General features: G+C 35.5%; 1 protein-coding gene across 1 annotated transcript in view; it reads left to right on the top strand.

Annotated features, from left to right (window-relative positions):
- Positions 1–22,628, top strand: part of LOC135992622 (protein unc-13 homolog A-like) — a 46,288-nt gene that overhangs the window by 19,395 nt on the left and 4,265 nt on the right. Inside the window, exon 5 of the mRNA XM_065641919.1 lies at positions 5,835–5,901. Coding sequence (XP_065497991.1) covers positions 5,835–5,901 — 67 coding nt within the window. The remainder of the gene's footprint in view (positions 1–5,834; positions 5,902–22,628) is intronic.

Raw genomic sequence — 22,628 nt, 5'->3', positions numbered from 1 at the left:
TAATCGTGCCCAGGAAGAGAAGGGATAATCAAGCAGCAGTTATTTATGGGTTATCTTCAGCAGCTGTGCAGATAACAGCCTTGGCTTGGGGTATTTCTAAAAGCAAGCAGGAGTAGGCATCTTCCTTCAGGAAAATATGAAGATCAACATCAGTGTGAATTATGCTTCTGAAAATCTTGGGGAAAAAGTAGAGGAAATATTCAAACTTGGAAAAAATTTGAATTCCACTGTGGGGATAAATGCATACCTCAAAACTTCATTAATTTTCTCTGGAGGTGAGTCAAAAGATATAGGTCTTCTTTTGAAGACTTAGGTTCTTAATGATTAGGTAAGTAACCTGATTAAGAGTGGGGGAAGAAAAACTCTAAGAACTTAAAGTGTATCGTTAAGCGTATTTTAGTTTCTGTTCGTGTATTACTCAACATTTGGATCTGAACGGTTAGAAGATGGATGTTATTGCTGTACTATGTGTTTTAGGCAGGTACACAAGGTGATCTCAAATCAGAAAATGTTATTTCATTGCTATAGATAATGTTGCCCTCAAAATACAAGCTGATACGATAAAATTTAGTTCCTTGTCTTGAAAAGACTAAGGCCTCACAATTTTAGTTTAAAACAGACAAAAACCACCAAGAACTCAGAACTGTAAACTATTCTAAATGAAAACCAACAGTATTATAACTGATGTAAATGTATGATTGAAGATAATACAGCTACTAAAACTTGTAATTGTAGACAATAAGAAAGCAAATGAAACAGAAAAAAAGTATAGTCAAATTTAAAACTAAAATTTTACTGTAGAGATGAGTAACTGGTTGGTTGACCTATAAGCAAGTTTTGTTCTCTGCTCCTAGTGTCTGGAGACTAAATTTTGAAGTTCAACTTGAGCATCTGTAAATGAAAACCTGTGTGGGGGTATAGATTTAATGCTATAAAGAAAGTATCCTGGAGCAAAGTCTGTCTTCTGCTGTCACTGAGACAGAAAAATGTATGAAGTAGTTAGGTAATGCTAAATTATATGAATCTGTGTAATGCTTTAAAAAGTCTTACTGTGATATAGCTAATTGTGGAGAGCTTAGTTCACATAATTCTTCTTTGCAATTTTATCCAGTCATTCACTTTCTGTTAATGTGATTATAGGTAAAATGTACATGTACTGCCTGCAGTTCTTCCTAAAGTTTTACTAAACTGCTACTTATTGCACAGCTTTTTAATGTCATACGGATTCTTTTATCTGCTCTGTAAAATTGAGACCTATGAAATGGGTTAAAATTGAGTTATAAATTTATAGTACAATAATCCTTAATGGGATACCATTTTTATAATTCCACATTCCAGATAAACTTTCCAGTAAGAACAGTGCTCTCTTCCACTAAGCGCATGAGTTGACTTGAAAGGTAGTGATGCAAAGCACCTTGTTTTCAGCTGGAAACAATTTAAGTGGAGTCAACTTCAGATAATCTCCTGGCAGGTGCTATAACAAGGACGTGTTTATTGGAGCCCAGGTGTATGTCATGCTACTAATGTCACTTTGGTCTGATGCATAAGGCTGTGATAGCAACGTCTGTGTCTAGTGTGTCACTACACCAATAATTAGAGATACACCCAAAGAGCTTGTGCTGCTGCAGTCTAAATAGAGTACCAGATGTGTACATCCTCCCCAAAAAGTTGCAAGTATCTCATGAACTTTCAATATACTTCCAATGCACATTGAATTGTGTGTGTTTCAGAAGTTACAGCATTATTGCTGTAGTGCTTCGAAGTACTCTTTTTAGTATGCTAAAGAACACAAAGCTGTTCATCTCCTTTCCTGTACTCTTTCTGAACTATAAAAGAATGCAGAATAAAACAAGAAATTACCATTAGTATCCTCATCCCATATTCTTACAAGAATGACCATTGCTAGATCCTTTTCAGGAAGTTATTTAAAGGAAGCAAAACACAAATAGTGATGGTTTTGTGGTATTATAGTTTACTACCCAAGTACAACTCTGCTTGATTTGTCCATTAGAGACTGGTTTAAGTACAAGATGTTAGTTCCAACATGGCTGTTGCTATTGGAAGATGGAAACTGCCTATTAAAAATCATCGTAGTATGTCATAAGAATGTAATTATTTTAGTTTTTCTTCCATAGTATATTTCCATTTATATTCAAAGCTGATAAGATTGACGTTAATGATGAATAGTTAGAAATCAGTGCAGATGTTCAGGACTGCCTATTGCAAACAAATAAGCATTCAGAGGATGCTATTATTTGTATGTGTCCATACTGCAACTGCTATATAATTAACTGCTTCACAGTGAAGTCTGTAGTGAGATTGACATGAAGAAGTACTATGAAAATGCAAATAGTTCTTGAAATACTAGACCAATTTTAGTGTATTTAGGCAACATAATTGAGAGATAAAACATTATTAAATAAAAGTGTCAGTGTAACTTTTGTTTTCCATTAGAAATCCTTAGCTTTTGATAAACCAGACTGAACAGCCTTCATGTTTATCTGGCCTGCGCATTCCTTTGCACACGCCTGTCTTCTGTTGGTAAACTGACTGTGACAAGGTTGTTTATTTGGATCCTTATGGCTAGGAGATGTGGAGGCCTGCTAAGTTTGCACAGTGCATAAAAATTTTGACCTAGGCTGTTTGCTCGACTCATCATATCTGAATATTGCTTCTCATTATGAAATTTCTCTTCTAATTTTCCCCTTCTCATTTTTCTTGTGAAATGCACTTGTTTAGAGACCACAGCTGGATGTTATGTTGTAGGAAGAGTGAATCAGTATGATTTTCAGGCTTTCTTAAGGCATTTGTTTCCAAGCTTTTTGTTTTTTCTACCATGGGGAATTAATGCTCTTCTGATTACCAGCTATGATTCCCTTCTTGTCTGACTTAATGCTTGTGTGAAATTCTCCTGATCTGCTGTTATTGATTATGCTATTTGTTTAAAAAAATTTAGCAATGTCTTTGCCTGTAACAAAATACTTCCTTTGTACATAGTTCAGTTAGCAGTACTGATCATTCCCAGTGGTATCTGGTGCGTCTTTGCTACTCAGAATTCCTGTAAAATGCATGCCATCTGGAGGCTTTATTCAGTATTGAGAAGCTGTTTTCTGCTGGGTAACTAATCAGTTTTAATAGATCTGAATAGAAATTTTACAATCTTTTGTTGTCCAAACTGCACCAATCATTGTGTCAGCAGGATGTGGACAGGTAGAAAGTTGTTCCTGCTCCTACTGTACCTGTCTATGCTGGTTTTATGTGATGTAAGGAGAAATGTATCCTAATAAGAAGTGTCTTGAACTGCTGTACTTGTCATCACTGTACAGCTGTCTGATCACAGACCCATGATTTTCTAAAAGTGTTCCAAACCAGTTAAATGTTTTTGTCTGCCTGTGTATGTAATGCCTCAAAACTTAAGAATACTCTTGACCCTACTTACTCTTGGCTAAGGCAGAGAAAGCTGTTTTTCTCTTCTCCTTCTGAATCAACGTTGACAACCAACACTCTATCTGACCTTGGGGTTAATTACCCTAATAATTCCTAAGGTTAATTATTACCTAGTATTTCCAGTCTAGTTAAAAGCTGCAGGATGGGATTGACTAATTACTAGCATCACTTGGCTGATTTACTGCACAATTAAAAAAAAAAAAAGTGAATAGATGTAAAAAGGAAAAAGGCTGAATCTGCAAATGTGCAGCCTCAGAGATGGGGGCAGGGGAAGACAAACCTCTTCATGCTTCATTTATGTCATGTGCACTCAGCTGTGTATATCAGGGAGAACATTGTTCTCCTTAAATGAAAGAACACTATTCCACAAGTCCAAGATAATAAGTAGTAATGTGTGGACTTAGGGATATCACTGAAGTGTAATACAAATATACTGCAACTTTACTTAGTAGATAGGCCACTGCTGTCATCTGTAGGTTGTACCTATAGAATTTGATTGTGTACTTCTATTTTGCTACTTGTTATTGTACAAGGCAGTATCTTCTGAATTACTTAGATTCTTGTGAGAGTAAGAGAGTCTATACTAATTGTTTTAACCTGTGCTTAACAGCCATGAACTGAATTAGTGGCTTTTCAGCTTGAACCAACATTCTTCACAGGTGTGGTAAAATAGCTGAATAATGAAACTTTATTATAATCGGCCTGTGTAACTGCACAACTTTTGTGTGGGGGCAATAAATTGCATAACAGATTCTTATTTCAAAGATCTGTTAGAGTTCTGATAACAATGCTTATGTGACCAAATGTAAGCTTTTGTTGTGGTTGCTTTTTTGTAGGGGGGTGTTGTATTGGGTGGGGATGTTTTTTTTCATTCCTTTGTAGAGGTTTATTCCAGGCCTTGAGAGGTATGAATGGTTCCAGGATGTCTTCTCAGTCACTCCTCCAGTGCAGTTTGCAGAGACTTGGTGATGGTGCTAGCTCTGTGTCCTAAGGATATGCCTTTACTGAGGAAGTCTGAAAGTTTCTTTTTTTTTTTTTTTTTCTTCCTGTCTCGGTGGTGGTTTGTTGTTGCTGTTTTTCTTCTCTCCTCCTGCCATTTGATGTCAAAGACCTCCTAAACCTGACTTAAGAATCACTATAATTGGGAAATATATTCCTTTACCAATGCTGTTTTATATTCTTAATAATATAAGGAGCAGGGATCATGTCTTTTCAAGCCAGTATACTCTTAGAATTAATGAAACCCCCTGTAATCCAAAGGGATTTTGCGAGCCAGTCTTCTCTGCTTGAATGTATCTTAATTGTTTCAGAATGCCTGGGTAGATAGGAATTGCTTCAGAACTGCAGTTTAATATTTTATTACAGCAGAGAAAATCACCATATGGAGATACAGCCATGTGTTCTGTTGCAGTTACTGTCTAGTGTCTGCTTATTTCTCCCTGTATACTGAATCAACTTATATGTATGCTGTGTTCTAACTCTACAGTCAAAACATCATCCATGTAGTTCACCAAATCACCGGCCCAAGTAGAGTGGCAGGGTAGTTAGAAATGAATGAGGAAAATGTGAGAGAGAAATGTGTTTCTCTACCCTTATCTTCAATTGTAATGAAAATAAGGCAACATATTAATTATCAAAATGAAAAAAAAATATTTTCAAATTGTTATATTTTATTTTTAACATTCAAATCCTAGGAGAGAAACAAAGCTGTTTGAAAATAATATCAGATTTTCTTAGATTGTTACTTTTATTTCCCTTTTGGAAAAAGTGGGCTGGAATTGAAAACATGCGAATAATGGAAAAATACATTATATGATTGTCTTTAATTAGGTGATTTAATCTGGTCATCCCCCACAAAAAATAGTGATCTAGCTCATGGTGTCATGTTATTCATCCAATATGAATGAAATAAATCTTCCATGTGGAGGGCTAAATACATCATAACGAAGTGTTTTCCTCCATGATTTTCTGTAGCTTGTTTGGATTCAGTATGGACAAAGCAAACCACTTGTGAATCCACTCACTTGAATCTACTTACTGAACAGCTATCATACTGAGTAGAAGGATGAGAGACTTTGAATCAGCCCTTTTCCTGTGAAGTATAATTGTTACCCTTATGCTAATTGCCAGGATAAGTTTTCATAACTTTATGTGAAGAATAACTTCCACAGAGCTATATTTTCTAGTATAATATATAGAGGATACTATATGCGTAGAAAATACAGAGGAAATGGATGATTGTTCTGGCTGACTTTGATCCATCCACTTGTCCATAGACTTATCAGAGTGCTTTTAATTTTTTATTTTTTTGAGCTTAGCTGTTCTGAGTACTTTTTTTTTTTTTTTTTTTTTTTTTTTTACTCTTCCCCCACCCTGCCTTTCTGCAGGAGAAATAAAGATCAAGCTGATGGAAGTAGTTTTGCAAAAGCAAGATGGGCCAGAGCTATTCAGAAGGTAAGAGCTGCTCTTAAAACAACAGATGTGTTACTGTAATTTGAAGAGTTTTCTCAAATGGAGGGAGAATTTTGTTTAAGGTTTCTAGTTCATGTAAAAGGCTATGCAGTTACGGCAGGACCTGAGGACATGACTGCTGAGTTTCTGATAGTAGACACAATTCCTTCTGTTGGTTCTTAAATGTGTGTTTCCCTCACCTCAGGATTTTTTTTATTCTGAAACAGAAAGAGGATGAGATTCTGAAACTTTTAGATGCATGAGAAATTATTGTTGTTTGGCTATATTATCTGTGTTGCATATTAATCCGGAAACGATATCTTCAGACATCTATTTTTAATAATGTTTGCTTTTGAGAAACCTCGGTACTTCAATAATATTTAATTAAAATGATTTAAAGAACATTATTTTAATTTTTTTTCCTAGAAAAATCTTGTAAGTTGTCCTGATGATACCACTGCCTAAACAGGTGTTTTTTATTAGATGTGATAATTAAGGGAAGTTATTATGATCACTTGCTCTATTTATGTGATCCAAGTATTTTCTTTCTTACTGCTGCTCCTAAACTGTACAAACCGTTGCCTCACATGACCAGTTGAGAATTCAGATATCATCAGGTTTTGCCAAGGTTGCTCAGTAGTTCAATCTGTCATGTCAGTTGTGTGCCACTTCCGGATAAAGGAAAGGAACTAATAACCCAACTCTTAAAATCCCTTTTTCTTTTTGCATTGAACTGTTCAGCTTTGGCTGCTGGTGATGTTTGGTGTACACGGGTGAGCACAGCTGTGCAGTCCCTCCATGTGGCTCTTTCTGCAGTGCAGGTGTAACTCTCCGTAGAACAAAATTATTCTCCCCACCCTCGTAGCCTCAATCAGTATCCTCAATCTCTCTGAAGCCTGTACACCTAGATGTTAATCCTATTGTTGTAAGTTTGGCATCACTGCCTTAAGTAAATGTTCTTTGGTGGTTTTTTAGGTGGTTTCCCCTTCCCCCTCCCTGAAAGATCACTGATCAGAAGTTGTGTGCCTAAGCTGAGGTAAACAGCCATCCAAAAGAATGTACACTAGAGAAGTACCCTCAGAGCTCCTCAGGAGGCCGTGTCTGTTTTAAATAAATAAATATTTATGTTTCCGAGGAGAAGGAAGTGTCAAAAGCAGCAATGTATCATTATCTGTTGTCATTGACTGAATGGGCTTTTTTAGGTGTGGTGTTGGGGTTTTTTGTGTTTTCTTGGGATTTTTTTGCTTTTCTGTAATTCCTTTTAAATACCTCAATTATTATAAAGTAACCAAGCCCTTTTGAAGCAATGTTTATCAAGCAGCTGTCTCCACTATAGAGTCTTTGAGTGGAAATTATTTCACACAGCTCTTTCAGATTGGTGTTTTGAAAAAAGCTTGAGATAAGTTGTTTAAGAATTTGGATCTTAACTACCTGAGGTCTAGTAAGTATTTTGTGCATTAAAAACTGCTTCAGCTCACTACTCACACAGTGTGTTATACACTAGGATATCTGTCACTGGAGGCCTTTAAGAACAGAGGAGTAACAATTTTTTTTTTTTTTTTTTTGAACTGGAACAGAGATGGCTGGGGGGGAGATTTGTCAGGTGGATGGTCTTTAAAACACATAACTACAAAATACTTACCTTAGGCAATAACACTCTGCTTCTTTATAGGTATTTCCTCACAGGTGAAACAAACGTAAATTCTTACTGCACTGAAAAATAAATAGGTGGCTTAAGTTTCAGTAAGAATATTTGGAATATTATGCTTTAAATGCTAACCTATGGAAATAAGAAATTGAATTAGGCAGTTCTGATCAAATATGAGATGGCGTTCAGCAGTTCACCAGAGGCATTGTAACTAATGAATATTTACTCAAATATTGACCAGATAGGAAAAGTGCCAAATGTCTGTTTTGGGGAATGTATCATTTTATATAATAAATTGCCTCAGTGTCTGTTTGAAATAGCAATAGTTAGGCCTTCTTGCAATCATATAGGATATAGCAGTGCTAAAATAAATGTATTAGGGAAGTCCTTCCCATGTTTGGGAGAGCAGAGAAGTTAAACATTTGAGGGAATGAATAGCTTTTAAAAAAATGATGCGGGACTAGATAGGGTCCTTTAATTACTTCTCCGCATATCGATTAAAAACAAAAATCCGAACCAGAATTATTTTACAATAATCCAAGCCTAGTATCTATTTTTCAGCTTCATGTTCACTGTACTGCTAGGAACAGTGACCAGTTGGGGTTTTGTTTGTTTGCTTTAGTTCTCTAAGAGATTTGAAATGAGTGCTATGAAATACTAGCAATAATTTTGAAATTATGCATTTAGAGGATTTTTGTTTTTCTTTTAACTCTGTGTCAGCCTTGAGTGCAATGAAATGGATTTTCTCCTTTCCTCCTTCCCACCCCAGTTGTAAATGTCACTTCAATTATGTCTTTAGCTACTGATCCTATCTGTAGTAGAGACTGCTTGAATCACTTGAATAAATAATTGTCACCTCTCTGTGACGGATATGCTTTTTATAAAATACAGAGCATAGTAACTGATTCCTAAGGCTAACATTAAGTAGGAGACCACTCGTGAGTTACTTCTTCTATCATTTCACAACTGTGTTTAGTGATAATAGTGAGTATTTGAAGTAAAGGGTAGAAATTGAAAGAAAGGTGGCTGGTCTTATAACCTGGAGATCAACAGTGATAGTGACGCAGATTTACCTGGGCATATCTTCCCTACGTGCCTTATTTCTTAGTTTGCACAATGGACATAGCACATCTGTATTTCACAGTTTATGCCATTAAATATAAAAATATTGGTGTGTGTTCCAATATTAAAAAAAAAGAGAAGATATAGAATTAAATATTCACTGTGGATTGTTCTTACACTGTTCTTTGTGATTGATGGTTAACCATATGATGGATGCAGTGGTGATGCTCAGTATGAAAATGCTCACTAACAGAGAAGTTATCAGTAGCTTAGTTCTGTCAAGATTATTGATTTACTGTCTTATTCTGAAACAAAACTTGATAAACTAATACTAAAGCAGATATTACATAGTGCCAGCGATGGGAATTTAGGAGTGGGTAAGCAAAAATCATTCTTTGATTAGGAACCACGGAGCTTCCTTCAAAAGATCCCAACAGGCCCCCAAAACTGCATATTTTTAAAAATCTATCTTTCAGTTGAATGATTTTTTTAACCCTGCATTGCAAGTATTATTTTGTATACAAGTTCCCGTTGAAGTGGGAATAAACACATATTTCCTTTTCATGAAGTATTAATTATAGGTATTTTGTATCCTGATGCAATTCAAAAGTAATCATAGTGGTCAAGTGACAATTAGCATATTCATTGGGCTAAATGATTGTCAGCAAATAAGCTGCATTTCTCAAAGTTTTGTGAATTGTTTCAAAGATGAAACATTTCACAGAAGTGGCAAACTGACAATTTGAAAACAGAGAGATGTTGAAGTGCTCTTTTCAATGAAGTGAATTTCATATCAGTGCAAGTTTGTCAGCTCTAGGATATTTCGACAAAGGTTTAGAATGTTAATTGGTATTATGAGGAAGCTCAAAGTATCTGAGTAGTTAAAGGACTTTTTGAGATGTCTTTACGAATCACTCTTTTTGTCACTAATTACGTGAAGAAAATTATTCATTGGTTACATCAAACAGTTCTATGGTACAAAATATCTTTACAATCCTGTGTCTGAACTGTTTGAGTTCATATGAAGAAGGTAAAAAAGGTGAATGTGAGGAGATTGAGCTAACAGTTCTAAGACCACTTCATAGTTGCCTTTGAGGCTTTCAAAAAGTGGTGTTTGGAAAGTTTACTTTGAGAAAAGGTGATTCACTGATAAAGGCAGAACTTCAAGCATATATGTCACTTGTGTTGTGGCCACTGAATACAAAACAGAGTACAATGCTTGCAAATAGCATCAATTATTTCCTCAAAGAGATCATGGGAGAGAGATTCATCTTCATTCATGGCTTCAAAAAATCACACGAGTTCATCCTGGTTGCAGCTTGGAATACACTGTTCAAAGTAGAGATCATGGATTAGAAATTGAGCTAACAGGTCAGGATGGTAACACTCATATCAGAGGCATGTAGGAAAGTCATAAAAAAGCAATAAGTATAGCTTATTAGTTAGTTGTATGGAAGCAATTGAAAGTTTTATGCTGCCTTGCTGGTAAATTATCTAGGACAGATCAATTATAACGGGATTATGTTTTAAGTTAGAATGTCTCATGGCTTTTGTGCGGGATATATACTAGGTAAAAAGATAAAAACACACCTCAATTTTCACCAAAGAATTGCTTTTACTTTATTTCTTTTTCAGTAAACTCACTAGCATATTTGTTGTTGGGGGTTTTTTGTGTGGTTGTGGGGAGTTTTTTTGGTGTTTTTGTTTGTTTTTGTTGTTGTTTGTTGTTCTGGAATGACTTCCTCTGAAAGTTTCTCTGGAGTAAACGGTATCAACAAGTTGATAGAATTTTGAAGAAAAGAAAATGGAGATGTCTTTTATCTGAATAAAGCTATAGTTAACTTACGTGAAGGCTTATTTTAACTGTAATCTTCCTATGGTATTGTGAGTTTAGGTATTTTATGATTTATTCCGCACACCCCCCCCCCCCCCCTTAAAATCGATGTGAAAGTTAAAAATGGCTTTCTTCAGTTAATTGAAGATATTAAGAATGATAGACCCTGGGAGAAACCTTAATGAGCTGCTGCGCCATTGTTTGGGGATTCCGTTAGGCAAGATCAGAAAAAGAATTATCACTTTTCTTTCATCTTCAAAAAGTGAGAGATCATGATTCACAACAGAGGGTAATAAACCAAAGCTTTCTCTCTTGACCCTCATAAAAGAAACTCAACTAAAAGGAATGTAACGTGTAACTTACTCCCTTCCACAATTCTCTCCTTTGCTTCAGAGTTCAAAAAGGGAGTGTTGTAACATTCTTTCCCCTCCTCCTGTTTCAATATCTAGTTTGAGTAACCATTTTATAGAATTTTGCAGGTTGTCTTTGGACTCAAGTTAAATGATTTTAGTGGTTTTATCGGTAGCCTGTGGCTAAGTCAATGCTCTACAGTATTATACCTCTCCTGGAGCATATTTGTAATTGAATTATAGAGCGTTTTGTGAACATTTCAAGCCATGCTTGGAAGACTGTACAATTCAACAGGGTTCTTACCAGAGAAAGTTTACAAGTGAGAAAGTGTGCTTCACACAAGTAGAAAAATAAACCTGTTAGTACGAATCAGCTCGGCTGTCCTTTAAGAGCACCATGCTGTGGAGGCAAAACCTGGCTTTTGGAATGCAGTGAAGGTACTGAAGGTGAATAGTTAGGATTGTGAAGTCAAGAATCCATCAAGTTAGAGAGAGCTGAGGCTGTTAATTATAAGGATTGGCAGAGTACTTCTCATGATGGCAAGAAAGGGAAAAAACTCCCAGGGTGACGAAAGAAATACTGGGGTGATCAGCAATCATATCAGTGGGAGATCTAGGATCAGAAAGAGAGCTGAGAGCAGCCAAGAATGGAGCACTGGACCTCAGAATCCTGGCACAGGGAATGACAGGTCATATACTGATAAGCCAATGAATGGTACTAATGGAATCTAAGCTAGAGTCAGAGGGCTCCGGGGGGTGGGGGGAATATCCAGGAGAGCAAATTGCCTGGATTCCAGATTTATGACAAATGATGTAACCCTTTACGCTGGCAATCCTAACAATGTGAGCAGGATTGTTGCAAGCACTCAGCTTCTAGAATCCTTGCAGCATCTGCCTTTGAGTTCCTCCTTCATCATTATGGATCTTTCTTGTGATTTACCCTCCTTATACATTTTCACATTAGTGGGGTTGGTTGTTTTAGTTCACTACTGAAGAAACTTTTCCAGTTTGGAGATGTGCTCTTTATTGCTGAGTCTTTTATAGCTTCTCATGTCAGCATGTTACCTCTGAAAAATCCTTGATCTGCTTTTTTCCTCCCCATTCTTTCTTTTTCTTTTTTTTTTTTTTTTTTTTTTTTTGCTTGGTCTCCCCACTCCAACACGTGTTCTTCTTGTCTTGCTCACGTTTTAATTACAGCTCTCTCAGTAAAGCTCAGGCAAGGTTATACACCTGTACTGTATTTAAAGAGAATTTGGGTCAAAGAAACTTGAACCCTCAGGCTGAAGGTCACAGTCGGTTCCTTAGCTGGGACTGGAATGCATGCACTGACAGACCTACGACAGGAAAGTCTAATGCATAGAGTTAGACCTGAGGCAGCGCTTGCATATTGTAAGGGTTATTTTATCTGGAGCCAAGGTGCAAAGAATCAGTGGAAAGAAATTACCTTTAAGAGAGAATAATAAAAATCAACTTGTATAATGGGGCAAAAACGCAGACAAATTATGTTACTTTGAGTTATTATACTTTCCTGTCAATAACACCAGTAATAAATTTGTATGTAATTTTAAGAGAGTAAACATAAGTATTTGTGTAATGCAGCTGATAACTGACAATTTTAGGATAAAAAAGAAAAAAAGAATATTCCCAAAATATAATGCTTATGTAAGTATTTGACTATTTTACATTAATTTCTGTAAAGATCACTATCTTTTTCTGCATAAGGTACAATGCTGCACAATTAGTTATATTGTATTTGTGCAAGAATAGTGTTTAATATTCTGCTGAAACTTTTTGTGTCTTCTTCCAGAATTGGAAACAGTTAAGTAGAACAACAGTATGATTTAATATTTAGAAACAGAAATACTGTATTTTCTGTGACTAATGAAGAGTATAATGCTTTAACAGTAGTATCTGTAGCAGGTCAGTTACTACATAGAATGTTGTAACTGTGGCAAAACATAAAGGGACACAACAATAGAAAGGAAAGCATCAAACTAAACATAGTTCCTTACATGAAAAGTGGCAACTGAGTCAGATTCTTGATTTTTAAAAAATTCCTTAGCAAACATTCCACTTTCCTAGACAAGAAAATCAAACAGTCACTAGAATGAACACATTCCTAGAGGGCAACAGTGAACATCATAGTCATAAGCAATGAACGCAATGGGAGTATTACCTTTCAGGAGTCATGTATATTGTTCTTAAGTTACCACTTCAAATGCGTATCATTATGACTTTCGGTGCTTAATACATCTGGATTAGGAGAAAACTCCCTTTTTCTTCCTGAAAGATGTTTAGTTGTTGGTTGGTCTTGATTTTTTTTTTCTTGTAATTTTTGTTGGGTTCCCTCCTCCCCAGTATTTGTATTTCACTGTGATCCCATCTTGTGATTGCCTTTGAAATCAGGGCCAACTTTTGTTTAAATTGCAGCTGACAAGAAGTTGTTCTCATGTCTTTAAATTGTTTGCCCGTTCCCTGTTAATTGCTATTAAAAAAGCTCAAAAGTGATTTTACTTCACTTCATGGGATTCAAGATGCTTAATTTTATAAAACTGGTTTAAGGAAAAAGTGTTTGGAAAAGTTTTAGTGCAGAATAAGAAATGGCCTTAGCCTTCGTAATTTCAAAAACTCCAAAACACTTATCGTAGTTATCCGAAGTAAAATCTAAAACAGCTCTATGGGTGGATTCCATGCATTTATGAAACATCAAGATTTGTATCTCACGAATAGCTATTTTCTCTTTCTGTCTCTTATTATGAAGTCTTCTTTTTAGAAGAAAACATTGAGATTTGCAGTAAAGAAAATAATCACTGTATGGAAAAGGTGTATCTTGTATGGAAAAGGTGTATCTTGTATGGAAAAGGTGTATCTTGTATGGAAAAGGTGTATCTTGTATGGAAAAGGTGTATCTTGTATGGAAAAGGTGTATCTTGTATGGAAAAGGTGTATCTTGTATGGAAAAGGTGTATCTTGTATGGAAAAGGTGTATCTTGTATGGAAAAGGTGTATCTTGTATGGAGAATAATTTCCAGCCGCGGGGCCGGGCGAGCCAGCAGGGGGCGCGCTGGGAGCGGCACGGCCGCCGGGGAGCGGGGTCCGGTGCGGGGGAGCAGCGGGGTCCGGGATGGAGCAGCGGGGTCCGGGGAGAGCAGCGCGATCCGTGCACCGCTGCTGCGGGGAGGAGCCCGCGTGATTGCAGTGAGGGAGTGACTAGAGAAACTTCCTTTCTACTCTTCCCGGTTATACCCCCCCACCTCACCCCAATCCGGACATCTCTGATTAGGACAGAAAATTACGATTTAAGAACTGATTGATTAGATTAATTTTTAATTGGTTGATTAGGTTCAAGAATTGACACATTTATTGCCTTTCTTTTATGATAACAGAAGAAATATCCGTTCCTTAAACAGACCAGTAAGGTCTGGGGTGGAGAATGATAGCTTAATTCTGTAACAGCTTTTTTGACTTTCAGGCTGAAATCCATCATGAAATATAAATAAACTCTTAGTTGTTCCATCAGTTTATAATTGTCTCCATTCTAGTGTAAGTATACTACTTGTAAAAAAAATGTAATATTTATGTTATTTAACACTGGTTTTATTACTTAGAAATAGTGATGGAAATTGTTGAAATATTTTCACTGCATAGATGCTCATTCCTAGGAATTCCAATAATAATCTCTGAAAGTCATGGTCACATAATTCTGGAAATAGGCACAAAGAATAGCTGTCCTCTCCATGAAATCTAATAGCTGCCAATTGTGGTTGGAGATTTTTTTTTTTTTTTTTTTTTTTTTTTTTTATTTGGGTTGCGGTTGATATTTGGTTCTCTTTTTTTTGGAGGGTGGGGTGGAGATTGATGGTGTTTGGGGTTGTTGTTGTTTTTCTCTGTTAAAATACAGGTATTGACTAGAATTGTGTAACAAATAGCAACATCTTTGTACATGGTCTGTATTTCTTCAGTTCCTGCATGTGGGAGTTATATCTTTAACACTGTGTTTGTGAAGTACAATCACTGTGAACCCTTACAGTTGTGGTTCTTTAAGCCCAACTTTGTACGTGTGAGGTTACTGGCAAGTGACCACAAAAATGCAAATGGCCTAGGGGTGCAAACTGCTCCCTTGTGTTGGTTTTTTGAAGGCTGACATGGGTGCCTCTTCAAGAGGCACAGCATTCAAGCCATTGGCTTACAAGTATCTGGGCTACCATGACTCTGAGCATTTTAGCTACTGTACAGAATGAAAACCTCTGCTCATATATTTACTATAGAAAGTTCTTAACATCATATCCCTGTGAGGATCATGTGAAAGAGGTACAACGTAATGTTGTCGTGAAGATGAAATTTGATAAGTCCAGTTGCAAGTAATTAGTATGTATTTATACATGAAGCTAGATTCTTGATTGGTCAGTATCATTACAAGTAAGGTCAGCATTTTGCTGGCTTGGGCAAGTTCTACGTGGAATTTTAATTCCAAGGTAGATAAGTCATAATTAGGTATGAATGTTTGTGAATTGTTTTTTGTTTTCATTTGGTTTTGTTTTTCCTTCTTGAATATCACTTGAGTGACACATTTGGCAGAGCAAAATTCTATGGTTCTGCTGGGCTATCAAATAAGTGGCTTCAAACTGAAACATTCAACATCTGGGAATATAACAGATTGGTATAAACAAGCTCAATACTTAGGAACTTGCTTGAAGATGACAACATTAATCTAAGAGTTATGAGTTAACATTGTTTGCAGGTTTTTTAATTCAATGACCAAACCTTATATTTTTGCAAAACAATCCCAATATTTACTGGTTTTACTGCCTGTAGTCTTAAAACTATTTGCCTTAATCTTGATTAAAAACCCAGTTTATTTCTGTTTTAAGTGTGTATCTATCGTGGGTGGCCATGTTTGATCAGGCTGCCAGATTTTTTTTTTTTCAGTCCTTACATGAGCAGACCTTTTGATTTTGAGAGTCATTATTGTTAATTCTTATGTAATTAGGATTCTATCAGTCAGTATTGATATCAGTGGAATATTTCCTGTTGTACACTTATATAAACAAGTTTTATTGTATTCTTTCTTGACTTGCAACGTGGCAGGTTTGAAGCATCAGTTTGTTTAGATGAAATACTAAGTAATTGCTGCAGGTTAATAATTACAATAAGATTTGAATAATGAACCATTCATCTGGTTATTAACTATAAATCTAATTAGTGCAGTATTTATAGGTTGCATTCATAATAAATAATAAATATGGTGGTCCATAATGATTTTTACAATGATATACAAAAGAATAAAAAATATTAATTTTACTACTGTATTTAAGATATTTTATTCTAGGACAATCAAATTATAAACTGTACTTTAAAAGCATTGTATCCCAAGTTCTCATTACTAATAATAATACAAGGATTGCAGAAATTGAAGGCTACAGTCAAGAAGCTTTAATAAGTATTAGTAGAAATTATTAAATATTATAGCTGCTTCCTTCTATTCTAGGCAATCTTAATATATTTTTGAAGTAAATAACTGAATTACAGGTTTCACAAATGTGTCAGCTGTTACGAGAAAGTCCAAAGGTATTTTATTTTTATACAGGAAACATACATAATTTACTAGCTAAAAACTTAGTGGCACTGAAATGCCATGTAAAATACTATCTCCTATGATTAAAGGGGCTAACGGTATACCTGTGGTTTTAGGCATGTACACATTTTATGAAACTTTTACACTTAGATTATGTGTCTACTTTGTATGTAGACTAGTTTTCTATAGGATCATTCTGGATGTATTTCTATAGTTCTTCATGTGTCAGAGTTTCAAATATGTCCTCAATATATGCAAGGCTGAATGTGGCCTTATGCACCCTGTAAAATCAGTAAGCATTTAAAAAACACCCATTGTATTCTGTACAGGATAATTTACTTCATGTACAATAATAAAACATTCTGCTATTTGAATCCTAGTAAACAACTGATTCCTACTGTCTAGGTGTTAATTGGGAGCATATGAAATACTTTTCATGGAAAAGTATTTGATATGCTGCATATTATCTGGAGCATTGTTAGATAATCATGGAACGATAGTAGTCTATTTAGCAGATTCATTATAAAAAATGATCAGCTGTTGATGAAAGCACTGCTGAAAGAAATAGCTATGCAATTGTTTCTCTGGGTCATGTCAGACTGATAAATAAAAGGTTAGGTGAAAGAATGGCCCCACCAAGCAAGATGTGCTATGTCACACTGTTATCCTTGTGGGCACTGATGCACTTGCTAGCTCTCACGATGCACTGCATGTGTTGTTTCTCTGAGCAAGGGTTCTCAATAAGCCTCTTTTACTCTCTCCGTGAAGCAGAGGAGCTGCCTTCCACGCAGGGGGGCTGTGGCTATTGCAGTGAATGCTGCATCCAGGAGCGCTGGCAGGAGGAAAACAGCAACGGGTGAAGTTACCAGCACATAAACCACCAGGATGATTACTGTTCCCTCATGTTGATGTTGAATTTGAGCAGGAGTAGGACACTGACTCCCGTTTTGCTATTAGAGAGGAGAAATAAAGCTGCGCTGCAGAATGAATTAGTAGCTAACATGGCAATTACTCTTAGCTGTTAGCACAAGTTGTACGTGGGGGGAAAAAAAAGGGAGAGGGAGTCAAAAAAAAAAAAAAAAAACCCAACCCATTTAATGCTGCCTAGGGAATACAATGGAATTTAGAACAGATACTGCTGCGGACTAACAGCATGCCTGATTGCACTTGAGTTGAATCACTGAGAAGGAGCCTCATGTTTTATTGTACCATTTTTAAGGCTGAAGAAAGAACAGCAACATAGTAATGGGGTTGTGTACAGTATTTCTGCATAAATGGAAAACAATATAAAGATGGTGGTATGTAATTTGTGTTTTATTTTTAAGAAGAATTTAATCCAGGTATGTATCCTCTTTGTATTTTTGTGCCTAGTCTAAATACATTTTTCTGTTTCCTTTGTTTCCTTTCCTTATTTTCATTCCGAATGTACCTCCCACTGTTCTAGCTAATGCAATGCATTGATTTGTTACTGATTTGCTTTCTAATGTTGTAATGTTGATGAAACTGCCTAGGCTTGTGGACTTAAGGATAAACACTTCATTAAAAAGTGGGGGTTTATTTTGTAATGTTGGTAAGCTCACAATGTAAGTCGAGCAAGACAGTATAGTGTTTGATTTCACAATGAGTTGGAACATTTCAGTTGGTATAAAAAGATAAAAAATTCAGTATACAAATACATGGTGAAGATATAGTACATTTTGCTTATCTGCCAGTATTTTTTTCCTAGTTCATTATAGGATTAGTAATAAATTGAGCTTTACAGATGCTTATGTATTTTGGGGTCTTGATTAATCTCCAAGATGAACACTCTGCAGCTTTCTTTTGAAGAGGCAGCTTGCTTAGGAGACGCGCTTGATTCTGTGCCACAGTTAAACCTATGTGTTAGAATACCCTCTCATATAGCTCCCCCAAATCCACAACCTAAAAAACCCCTATAGCTATTTAATACTTTTTTGTTCATTCTTTTAGGTTCAGGAAGTTAACATTAGTATTTTGCCTTCTGCAATGGTAGAAGCCAAGCAATATTAGCTGAAACTATTTTCTTACTATGAGATTGATGGTTTATTTTGCTTAAAGAGGAAGAATTATGCAGATGTAAAAATCTGACTGTATTCAATAACTCCCAACTTTCTTTAGTCACCTAGGTCCAATTGCATTTTTTTGTCTTTATTAATAATATTTTCTTTCAACAGACTACTGGTTCTATGTAGTAAGGGAAATAGAACATAAAGCTATGTGCCCTTAAACTAAGGACACTAAGTTGTCTTATAATGGGCATGTCTAGTAAAAATCTATTAAAAACATTTAAGACATTAAAAATAATGCTCATCTGATTGTTCAGTAGTCCTGCAATCTCTTAAAACATTCTGTTGCATTTCTAATTTGAATGCAGTCCAGTTTTAAGTGAGTTGTGGGGTTTGTGGTGGTGGTGTTTTGTTGTAGGTTTTTTGGGGTTTTTTGAGGTTTTCTGGTTTTTAATAACATGTTGATACAAAAGGGTTAATATCAGTTCCAGCTTCTTAATACTGATGCTAACCCTTGGCTGACAGGGATTCTTCTGTCATAAAAGTATTCATTGGTGTAACATTACTTAATTGCTTTCTGATGTGAAAATAAACTCTGATTGTAAAGTTATAGTTATTTTTCACAGAAGAGGTGATACGATGCTTGTTTCTTGAATGAAGTTGTCAGTGATTATATAAAATAGGTGCCTTTACTTAGTGTAATACACAGCTATGATTTGGCAATTGAAAATGTAAGGTTACTTGACACATTTGAGTGTTATAAAAATCAGTGCTAATTCTTACCATATGAATCATCATACCGAGAAAAGTGTAGAGAGAATGCTGTTGAGTCTAAAAGCATAAGAAGAGTGAAATGTAGCATTTAAGGTTAAAACATCTTTTCTTCATCATAAATTACTTTGGTAAAGGATGTTATGATAGAAATTACGATTAAGAGTCACCTCAAAGACTTTTAAATCTAGAAAGAAGTCATGATGCAAGATAAATGAGGTTTTTTTCTGGTGGAACGAGTTTTTTCACAACCTGCAAAGAGTTGTATAAAGGCTTTCTGTCACTATACCATTTGCTTGATCCTGCAGTGATATCAGTACAACATTATCATAATGACTGTATATTGCTGTGGAAACCCTTAGGAAATCACAGGTGAAGTAGTGGGTTTCCACAGTATTATCAAGTAGGAGATGACTGATGGCTCAGAATATCTCCCAATTCATTAAAGTGTCAAGGAGGATTGAAAACTCCAAATTTTCTTTTAACTTTAGTGTTGTGAAAATCTAGGAAGAATCGAGTAGTATGTTAGACTCTGCCTTATGAGACCATTACAGGAAAACAGAAGCTCTGAAGCATAAAAATTCTTTGGCAACTAAGAAGGTTCTTTTACAGGTTTTGTTTTTGTCATCTGCGGTGTTAATTAGATTGATAGCGCTAAAGCAGAGGTTCTTACTTTCAGGTGGAAATCTAAGTATCGTTCTGTAGCTGTCAGTATATTGAAGCAAAGAAAACAGAGAATCTCTTTGTTTAAAATTTTTGCAGCAAATCTAAAATTATGTTTAATATCTACCATTCTTGTCAATGAATGTCATTTCAGGTGTTTAGCAAGCATGGCTCCTATCTGTGTGTGCCTACTCATCCTAGTGTATGTTACTGTCAACAGTAGTCGTAGTGGTTTGTTCTTGTGGCATTTTTCAAATGTAAATATCACAGACGGTTGCTACTATTTATCAAATGAAAGACTTCTTTATCAAAAACCATACATTTAATACTTTTGTATTCCAAAAATTTAATGGAATTATTAGTTAACTACATTTTAGAAAATATTTCAAACCTTTTTGGGGGGAAGGATGGAATCCAGGGAGCTTAAAAGTAACATTTTGCCCATTTAAAGTTGTTCCCTTAATCTAAACATTTCAAAGAGAATTTTTGCAAGTAGTTTAAAAAAAAAAAAAAAGTCCCCTAGGAAAAAAAAAATCATAGCTCTCTAAAATAATCCGTTATATAGAGTGCACACATGGTCACAGACTCCATAGCAGTCTCTGTCCAAAAGAGATCTAATTCAGGGCAGAGAATTGCCCATTCTAAGGCTCAGTCCAAAACAATTAGAGGATTAAAATTCTATACCTGGAAAAAAATTGAGGGATTCTTTTTATGTTTTTGGATGGCATGGTTGTAGAGATTGTTTAAAGTTGCTGAAAAGTTTGAAATGTTAGTGTTATATGAGACTTTGAATGTACACTCAGTATACTGTAAATATATCCTCTGCATATGTGTTATGCTTCAGTGTTAATTAAATCACTTGGACTATCAGGGTATAATGCTTTAAAGAAAACTCGCAATTAAAAACCCCAACAAAATTAAGGACAGAGCTGAGATTGGGTCAAATGCATGATGATGCTTTCTATTTTTTTGAAGGCACTAAATAGGTTCTGATTATTCTGTACTCTATACAGTAAATCTTTCGTATATTTGTAGTAATCTGACATAATAGCTTGCATGTATGAGTCTAAGTCATACTTAGAAGATAATATACCTGGTACCGACTCAGTGATACAATTATCACCATATTGCCAGCAAATAACTTTTCCCTCTCCAGGTTTTCCACTCCTTTTGTAGCCTACATTTAAATAGGAATGCACTATTAAGCGGAGTTATCTCTAAATCTTAGCAGCTTTTGAAGTGAGAGTATTGGCTAAAAATAAGTTTATATAGGGTAGAATACAACATATATACAGCTGTAAAAGGGGGAGAAAACAACTCTCGCTTTCACTATTGCTGCCGCCTTTATACGCTGCAATCTTTTTCTTCCCTTCTTTTCGTTTAAAAAGTTGAGGAAACAACTAGAAACATTAAAGAAAAAAAGATAGTACACTTAGCGAAATAATATTGAAGCTGTGTTCCAAATCACCTCCAGTCTCTTCACCCTTGTACACATTAATGTATTCAGCTATGCTATACTAAGCTATCTACTTCCTTGAATGTTAACTTTAGGAATCTTTTCAATAGCTCATTACATTTAAGTATTAATCTATTATATTTGGCAAATCTCTTCCTTTTGTTTTTAGTTCTACTCAAGGCTATTATCCTTTAAGGACAATCACTTCAAATTTAATTTTCATATTTGTAATATAAATACCTTACTACACAATTGTTACTGAAGAAATGAATGGTGTTCTAAATGTCTTCAGCAGTTTTGTTAGTATTTCATAAATAATTGGCAAATTTAGCCTCACAGTTACTCTAACAAGACTTTTCAGAGAGAAATGTAAATATTATGAATAAACGCAAAGGTGCAGAGGGTAGTGTAACTAAAAAAGTAAGAAAAAGTATTGCAAAGTAAGTGTGTTTATTTTCTTCTTCAACTCATGTCTGCCTTCAACTGTAATTGAGGAAAAAACATCTCTGACTCTGCAAAAAAAATCCTATCTTTTCCAATAGTGGTCATAGCAGTAGGGGAGCAGCTAAGGCAACTTTTCAGAATAATTACTAGTTCTAGTTAACTGGGAATTCACAGTTTCTTCTAAGCTGTCCTGAAGATAATATGCTTGTATATATTATAATGTAGTTTGATTGCAGATGACTGTTAAACCACTGAGTTAATTCACTAATACATAAGGTTTTACACACGGTTTCTGTTTCAGGTGCTGTTCTAAATCACAATGAGCCAAAGTTAGGTTTTTTAGCATGTGCTACTTGCATCTGTTGTTATCCTTACACTTGATTAAGTTGTATGCTGAAAGAACAGGTAAGTCAAGTAATAGCTGTGAATGACCAGTTTTGCTGTATGCCTGTTAAATATTTAGATTGGATTCCATAATGTACTTGACTTGCATATGTGTAAGCTCTTCAGGACAGCAGTAGGTCTTGTGGGTTAAAATATAAGCAGATTCTAGTCTCTTTAGACTTGGGGTTGAAACAGCAGTTTGGTGGTTAGTTTTGTTGGTAACATTCCCCATAAATAGAAAGGCAACCTGTTTAATGGTGTTTAGATACATTAAAAGCAGGATCCATAAAGAAATATCACCAGATAAATAGATACAGTGCACTTTCCAAATGACATTGGTGGACAATAGGAACAGCTTTCTAGCCAGAAGGAGAGAGTGCTGTTAGCACTCCACACTTCATCTCAATGTAGGATAGGGCAAAACTCTGGTAAAAACCTGAGAAATTCCTGGAACAAAGAGTAATTATCAAAGCAGGGCTACTGTCTTGCTGTTGTCCTTGTCAGGGTCTGCAGGCAGGT

Source organism: Caloenas nicobarica, chromosome 10, assembly GCF_036013445.1.
Source record: "Caloenas nicobarica isolate bCalNic1 chromosome 10, bCalNic1.hap1, whole genome shotgun sequence".
Lineage (NCBI taxonomy): Eukaryota > Metazoa > Chordata > Aves > Columbiformes > Columbidae > Caloenas > Caloenas nicobarica.
This window is presented reverse-complemented; position numbering and strand designations above follow the sequence as displayed.